Genomic DNA, 9092 nt, shown 5'->3' on the forward strand with positions numbered 1-9092 from the left:
ATCTTAAAAACATCTCTTATATGCTATTTCAGTGTTCTTTAAGTCAGAATCTGAAACCCTATTAAAGATCTAAGAATAGTTTGTTATTTGTCAAATATATTTCATGCAGCTGTCTCATAGAAATATGGCACCCGTAGATCCATATTGATAGTCACATGAACTGTATCAATTCTAATTCTATCTGCTTATCTTCTTCAGCGATCCATTGTAGGTCAACTTTGACTGTTCTTGTTCAGCAATCATCTCTAGCAGGCTTGCATGTGGGCTACAAGGCCTGCTCTTTATCTGCAGCAGCAATGACAACTGCTGCAGGTGAAGCTACTTGACACAACAGAGAAGTGACGCCTCTCATGTGCTCTTTCCTATTCTGTTATTTCTCCTCAATGGCTGAATGTGCTGACACCTTCTAAGTGTCAGCACATCCCTGTATTGCAACCTCTGGGCACCACAGCTCCACCTACCCTCAATGTTTCTCTTCAATGACTGGAGTTATGAGCTTCAGCGATCAGTATCATTCATCATGCTGCAGGGCCTTCACTTCCTAGGTGTCAGCACATCCTTGTATCATAGAACATGGTTTCTATGAGTTCAAAAATAGATATAAATAAAATATCATGTGAATATTAAAAGGCGTGGCTATATATTTTCCTCAATATTGCTAGCCACAAGCACTGAGTTATCTGTGTAGAGCATCTCTCTGACACACACTTCCATGATTTTTGGTGGTGGCACGAAGATAGGCCGAGTTGAAGGGATTCTCATCTGTTCTGGTGCAGATGAAAATTTTATACTGCCGAAAGTCATGAGTATTTTTCTTCCACTAATGACAAAACTCTATAATTTTCCTTTATATTTCAAACATTTTGTGGAGATAACCTATGGCAATTATTCTGCTCTCAGCATCAAGCAATCTGTCGCTGTGCTCATCCAAATCAATTATATTGATCCAAATATTTAGTGTATTGATTATTTTATCAATCTCAATAGATGCAAAAGGCATAAAGGATAATAACTCCTTTGCTTGGCGACTGAAATCTGTTCAACTTACCAGTTTTTTCCACTTCATGATGATAAAAATACAAATAGATAAATAGATAGATGTACAAACGAAAAAAAAAAAAAAAAAAAAAAAAAAAAAAGAGTACTGAATGCCTTTTGTAGAGTTTATATTTATTTGCAGTAACAGTTTTTCTTTGAATTGTATCACTAGAAGTTTCAGAGTGATGAGAAAAACAATTTGGAGAGGCAGAAACTTCATTCCACTGTCACAATTGAGGCTCTCTTCTGGTTAATTAATCTTAGCTGTATATTCCACATATACCAACAGACTACTGCTTTGTTTTTTTCAGAACTGAGCTGTCATCCTTCTGCTACAATGAGACTTAGTTATTAACTATTAATACTTTCTATAAACTTTACTGAAACTCTAAATGCTCTTCTGCCCACAATACTGAAGTTGCTTATTACATAGGCAGAGTCAGAGCTACTGATCCCATTATAATTAGTAGCAATCTCATCCAGTAGCAGCTAACAGCTCCTAATTCTATCATGTGACCTGAACTAGTCAATGACACTGAGACTTGATCCTCATCTAATAACAACTAGTCTGATTTTGAAGTTACAATAGACTTGTCATTCTGAGCCAACTATCAAAATGATCCAGAATTGTTCTCATTCCTGTAAAACTTTTGATAGGTGATTCTGAGCCAGTCTGTTAATAAATAAATATGTGGTTGGCGTTAGGAAGGGCATCCAGCTGTAGAAACTCTGCCAGATCAGATTGGAGCTTGGTGCAGCCTTTTGGCTTGCCACTCCTCAGTCAAATCATCCAACCCATGCTAGCATGGAAGCGGACGTTAAACAATGATGATGATGATGAAATGCACCTGTACCAGTGGCACGTAAAAAGCACCTAGCACACTCTGTAAATTCGTTGGTGTTAAGAAGGGCATCCAGTTGTAGAAACCATGCCACTTTTTTTTTTTTCAATTTGGTTATCTCCTACTATAGTGTCTGAAATTAGAAAATTTCGAAATGGCAAAATGGAATCTGATTTTTCACTTGTGCATGCATGACTACATATACGTGGATGCATGAAAATGTGTGACTGTGCGAAACTATGTCTCTTTCTAAATGTTCATTTTTTTAATGAAAGCGTTCCAAATGTGATCACTCCATCTTTTTAAAGTATTCTAAATCAATTCTTCTTAAAATGCGTACCAAAAATGACCGTGTGGTCTTTTTAAACTACATTATTCCTACGTTCCAAATATGCCCATCCCTACCCAAATAGCCCTTATGTTTACGTCCTTAAAAAAGGATAGATTAACATCCACTATACCCGAAAAATAAAAGATGGATTGGTCGCAAAAGCGATGTGGGATATTTGGCTAAAGAAATAAAAAAGGGTCACATTTAGAACACATAAAAAAAATACGACTACCACAGTCGGAACGCTTTTATTTATTTTAGCGCAACTAAGCCTGAGCAAATAAATAGGATGCTTTAATCTACATTTCGAAAAATTGTCTCTTCCAAGCACCAAAAACGAATATGTTCCCTCGATTGCTAATAAATAAAAGTTTTTTTAAACTCTTCACACGAAGTGCACCAGTCAGTTTTTTTTATAATTTCAATATGTTACGAAATAACGAACATTAACAACGACTGGCTTCAATGTATATATTTGTCCCCTTCAGCATTTTACATTTTATCAAATATTTCAAGAGCCAAAGATTCTAATCTTTTCATTCCTTTCCCACTCAGAACCGGTGTTGATTTCACCGGAAGTTCATTCTTACTTTAATGTTCGTCAGCTTTTTGTTTATATAACTGGAGCACTTTATTACCTACAATGTTCCGAGTTGGAAATTTTAGAAACTTACCTTATTTTTGTTTAAAATTTTATAGAAAACAAGGTGATAAACTTTGCAATAATTTTTACTAATTTGGCAGGAAAGTTTATTGACTAATTCTTTAAAAATAATTCAGTGCTATTTTGCATCGATGCAAAATCAACAGTTTCATTTAGTATGTCGCTTTAATTCATATTACCTCCAATTTAATTAACCTTTTCTCTAGTTGTGTAAATCTTTACTATCACTATTAAGCAATATCATTCCACGTGTCTTTTATAGATACTTCTTTGTTTTCATTGTCGTACGAAAGTGAAAGTATTTCAGGTGTTTTCTAGCTCATATACTGGAGGGCAAGATTGTCAAAGTCGTGACCGATAAATAAAGTCACAGGGAAAAAAGTCACAATTTTGGCTAAGAAAAAAGTCACAATTAATTTATGGTGGCGGTAATAAAGTCACAGAAAAAAAATCACAATTTTGTATAGGAAAGAAAGTCAGGTAATCAAACAAAAATATTCAAGTCAATCATAATTTATTGAAGTAATAAAACAAAATATTTTAAATCAGTTATTAACTGGCAATACATGACTTGTACCTTTTGACAATTCTATTTATATATATGATGGTATTACACGTGACTTTTTTTTAACAGTGAATTTTTTCCCCTGTGACTTCTGGATTCGTCAAAGCGACTAAGTCCCTAATTTTGCAGAAAAGTAAAGCAATTACGTCATGCATTTGCTAATAACGGTACTCTTCTATTAACCTTCGATACATTTGGGTAGTTAATAACTATGCTTTATGAATATATTTTATATATGTTATATTGTTGGATCCTGTCTCAGTTATGACAATGCCATGCATGATGCTTTATAGGAGTTTTTCTCAACCATTTTTTAAACCTATGGACTCCTTTAATCCCTATTTTACTCAGATGGACCCCACCAGCCATTAAAATATTTTTGTATTGTAAAAGTTAAACCAATTTATTGCACATAAATTTTAACAACAAAATCTTATATGGACTTTGATTGAGAACCACTGATTTATATTATCTTACCAGTACTCTCCTGTCCACTAATTCAGTGGTTTTCTGACAAATAACAGACACCCTTAAAATAATAAGAATATTAGCGAAACTTTCACCTTTTAACGATAAGACTAAAAGCGTTTGCCTCTATTTAACTCTTCTTTTTTCATCATGATGCTGGACAAGTTTTATAAAGTTAAAAACCACCAAATATTATTAAATATGGCCTTATTAATCCCCCTTCTGATTACATCGGATTCCCCCTTCTGAAAAACACTGGTCTAAAATGTTTTTGTGTATAGCAGAAGGCCTGTCCAAAATGTGGAAGCAGTATTCCATTCAAAGTCTTGTTTGAGATTTGTTGAGTCAGGCAATGTGCTTGAATGACAAAGGGTTGAAAGAAAAACTGGGCCTAAGAGGAATTCGATGTAATATGCAAGAGAGAAAACTATGTTGGTTTGGCCAGATGATGCATGTGGATGAAGATAGTTGTATAAAGAAGTGCCAATTGCTGACAGTAGATGGAACCTGAAGAAGAGGGAGACCCAGGAAGATGTGGAGTAATGTGGTGAATGCTGATCCCAAGATGTTGAACTTCATAGAGGAGATGATAAAGGACCAAGATGATTGGCAATACATCCTGCTTGACAAGACCTACCTACTATGCTAGCATGACATTGCTGAAGTTTTGAAAACATTGGATACCTCACCCAGAGTCCTGGTCAAGACTACAACTGTTGCTTCTTTTTTCTCTCTCTCTTTTACTCTTTCTCTCTTTTCTTCCCTGCCACTGAGAAAACTGGGTCTTTTCCCCGAGCCACTTCCTATTGACATCCATCCCTCATCTTTACCATTGTCACTCTCACCCATATTTACCATCATCCACCACGCATTTGTATCTGTCTCTCTTTCTCCTCCAACACTTGCAACCTTTAACTCCAGCTCTCATCACTTTCCTATCTAGTGTATTATTCTACTATTGTAAGTATACTATCAGTTTCCACTTACTTTCCTCTGTGCTACATCCAGTTGACATCTCTCTATCATTCTTATTGTCCTTCTATCCATATATTTACCATTGATCAACACCACTCCTGTTCACCATTCCCATCATTCACCTTCATTCATCTAACCACCTCCACCCCCATGTTTATATCTATCTCTCACCCTCCCCTTATATTCTAACAACCCGTACTCCTGATTCTCCTGTCTCAAGGCTCTTTTCTACTCATCTTCTTGAATATATTACCTTGATGGTATGTCACCATCATATTTACCTCTCTTTGTGGTATCACTCCCATCCACTCGTAAACTATGAAGCTGCCATAAATCTCCCCCACAACAAACCTCTTCCTATCTTACATTAACCTTTCAACATCTTATATAAATCAAGCATTTTATTTCCTATTACCTTTGTCAGGCAAAAGGACTCTTTAGTCTTGTGAGTTACAAAGTAACCTCATTAGTGTTGATGCTATGACAAAATTACTGTAAAGTAGTTGGCATTTGGAAAGGCATCAAGCTGTAGAAATCATACCAAAACTGAAATACTGAAACATGGCATGGTTCTACAACTCATTGAATCTTGTCAAACTATTCAACCCATAACCTTATGGAAAGTGTACATAAAAATGATGATGATGATGATAACAATGGTAACTGCAGTGGCAATGAAGTACTTTCTGTTCCTGAAAAAGAAGGTTATAGTTTTGTGATGCAAGTTTAGATATATTTTGTATGTGGGGATCATAAGACAAGATTATCAGAGATTATTAAGCTTTGTTATAGCAAGTTTGAGGATCTTAATTGCATGTTATCCTAAACTAGAAAGGACGAGGTACAGAATTTTTTTCCTTGATATGATCTATATATAACTAAAGATCTCTACAATACTTTATCAAATAAAGTGAGTACCCTACTATTAGAGCAATGCATCATTCTTTTACAACCAATTTTTATAATGTGCCTTTTTTCATATATTCCTTTGGATAAAGAACTTTCAGAGGGTGAAAGAAAATTCTATACCATTTGTTACAATTATGTTATTAAAATATTTTGAAGTTATTTTATGTTATATCTGTTCTCTGATGAAATACATGTGAATTATCATCTTCCTCTAATGTAATATATTTGAATGTTTCTCTTATAGATTTTGTAGAATAAAACCCTTTATTAGAAGCTTTTATAACTAATTCATAACATCATGACATGTACAACTGTATGATTACTTATTAAATTATACTTGTTGTATGTAATTAAGAAAGCATACTTACTATATATGAAATAAAATTTTAGCTTTTGATTTTTAAAATTATGTTGTTATTCTGTAACTCTAGTTACTTATTGTATAGGATGGCATAAAAGATACATGAGCACTTTAGATGCACATCAGTTTCAGCAGCACATATTCAAGAAAAAGTTTTTACTGCATTAAAGCATGTAATGTAGGCCCACCTTTATATATAGGACCCAAGGCAAATTTTTTGTGAGTGTTTATTTAAAATAAGTGTCTTATATGCCATCAAATACAATATTTTTTTGTACACCTGAAGCACAAAAGTAACTGTTTGAATACCAGTAATATCTTTCATATCTTTCTGGCATATTGGTTAATATTTGTTTAACAATGCTGATCATTGTCATCACATCTGAGCATGCAGTTCTAAAATTTTATGAATCAAGATATGATCCTTGTTTTAGCTAAGGATGGATGAAAATCTACTAATTTATTAATTTATTAATGAAAATTTACTTGTGATATTAGGATAATAACTGCTTAGAAACTCTCTCAATGGCTTGACTAACATTGTATAGTTTGCCTTTAAAATAGTCTTAATATGAACTTATCCTTTGAATTGCATTACTTTTAATTTTTATACAGATAAAATACTCCACAGAAAGAATTGTTCTGCATTAAAGGAAGTCATGAATTTTCCAAGGCAGATTATGGTAATAATTTCCTCATCATACTTCATCTTTTCATCTCCTGAAATCAACCTCCCCCCCTCTCTCTTATTCTCCTTTCAGTCATGGCAGTTTTTTAGTCTTGCCAATTACAAGGTGACCTCACTTGTTCAGGTTCCATGAACACAGTAACCTGTACTTTGTAAAGTAGTTGACATTAGGAATGGCATCCATCTGTAGAGACCACCACAAAACTAAAACATTGGAAAGCAGTGCAGGCTTCTATTCCATCAGATCTTGTTAAACTATTGAATTGTATGATTTTATACTTACTTACATTGACAAAACCCAAACCAAACAATAACAAAGAAGATCTACTGCAAGCAGCTTAAGTCAGCACTAGAAGAAAAACAAACCATCTTTGGTTTCAAGACAAAAGGTGCTCATCCATCAGGATAATGCTCGGCCACATACAATGAGGATGACATTCCAAAGGCTGGAGCAGTTTGAATGGGAAACGATAACGCCCTACCCACCATATTCACCTGACATTGCCCCATCTGATTATCATTTATTCTGTAGTCTTCAAAATCATTTGGATGAAAAAAAATATGAATCCTGTAGATGAGGTCAGAACAGTACTGGAGGAGTACTTTTCGTCACAGACAAGTGAATTTTGGAAGAGGGCTTTGTAGGTCTACCAGACAGATGTAAGAGCATTGTAGAAAATGAAGGAGAGGATATTTTATATTAAAAAAGAACTTTATCTTAATCTTGAAAAATAAAAAAAAGTATAAAAAAGCGCATTATTTATGGGATGACCCTGTATGTGTGAGTGTAGGTTTGTGTCTCCTTGCCTTGACATTACGTTAGTGTAAATGAGTGTCACTGTCACATAAGTAGTGTCATTCATTTCCAATATTCTGCAAAGATATGTCTGGCTAGGGAGAAATGTTACCTTGCTTGAAAACAGGTGAGGACTGGCAACAGGAAGGACTGCCAGCTGTAGAAATTCTGCCTCAGAAAACTGCACCTGATCCATACAAGCACAGAAAAGTGGATGTTAAATAATACTGATGCCCAATTATATGATTATTATTCATGCTAACATTCTGACATTAGCAGTACTTGAAAAAATTTTCTTAATCTGGTATTGCCATTAAAGAATAGTTACTGGTTCATCTAGAGATGTTACCTGAAATAAACTAGCATTCTGTCCATTTGATTTAGTTTGGAGCCTTATGTTATTCAATATTTATTGATAATTGATCAATAGTCTGACAATAACTTGATCTATTTATGTCATGCTTTCTATTGTAGTAGCCTGTATGTTGTGGTTTCTTCTTTTTCTCCCCATTAGTCAAAGCTGCTGCATTGCCTCGTCAGAAAAATCATTAAAAACACACACACAAAGGAATATTACACATCCAGAATACCATAACTTGCTTTATATTTAATAAACACCGTATGAGCTTTTGTTGTTGCATTGCCCCAGGACTGCCACAGGAAGTAGATCTGTGAATAAAGGCATTCAAATCATAACCTATCTTCAAACACAGTGTATCTTAGACTGCAGTATCTGATATGTCCTCTTTTTTAAAGATAGTAGGATGTTATTTGAGAGAGAATTGGCTGCTGTTTCTAGTAGGTCAAATGATTCTATTGAGACTCCATCAATAGCTCAGCAAGTTCTAAAGATTACTAAAATACACAATCCTGGTCCTACAATTTTAAAAATAAATGTCTTTAATTAATTTCATTGTTTTTGTAGAAATGGAAATTAGTTTTGAAAGAACTATATAATAGGTGCAAGCATGGCTATGTGGTCAAAAAACTCACTCTGCAACTACATGATTTCAGGTTCAGTTCCACTGCATGGTACCTTGGGCAAGTGTCTTCTGCTATAACTCAGGGTCAATCAATGCCTTGTTAGTGAATTTGGTAGATGCAGAGGTCTATTGTGCATATGTATGTATGTCGTCATCGTCGTTGTCGTCGTTTAACGTCCGCTTTCCATGCTGGCATGGGTTGGACGATTTGACTGAGGACTGGTGAAACCAGATGGCTACACCAGGCTCCAATCTGATTTGGCAGTGTTTCTACAGCTGGATGCCCTTCCTAACGCCAACCACTCAGAGAGTGTAGTGGGTGCTTTTACGTGTCACCCGCACGAAGGCGAGTCAGGCGGTACTGGCAACGGCCACGCTCATCTCACTCGAGAAACCTCATGTGTCACCCGCACAAGAGCCAGTCCAGGGGCACCAGCAACGATCTCGCTTGAAAATCCCACAACAACCCCAC

General features: G+C 35.2%; 1 protein-coding gene across 4 annotated transcripts in view; it reads left to right on the forward strand.

Moving 5' to 3' along the window:
• The first annotated feature begins 2787 nt into the window (after positions 1–2787).
• Positions 2788–9092, forward strand: part of LOC106875809 (thymidine kinase 2, mitochondrial) — a 23247-nt gene continuing 16942 nt past the window's right edge. The window contains exons 1-2 of one of the 4 annotated variants that reach the window (XM_014924085.2): positions 2788–2918; positions 6769–6836. In XM_014924085.2, the coding sequence (XP_014779571.1) occupies positions 2855–2918; positions 6769–6836 (132 nt within the window). In that variant the 5' untranslated portion in view covers positions 2788–2854. The other 3 variants (XM_014924087.2, XM_052968198.1, XM_014924086.2) reach the window with 3 other exon arrangements.

This window comes from Octopus bimaculoides, chromosome 5 (genome assembly GCF_001194135.2).
Source record: "Octopus bimaculoides isolate UCB-OBI-ISO-001 chromosome 5, ASM119413v2, whole genome shotgun sequence".
Lineage (NCBI taxonomy): Eukaryota > Metazoa > Mollusca > Cephalopoda > Octopoda > Octopodidae > Octopus > Octopus bimaculoides.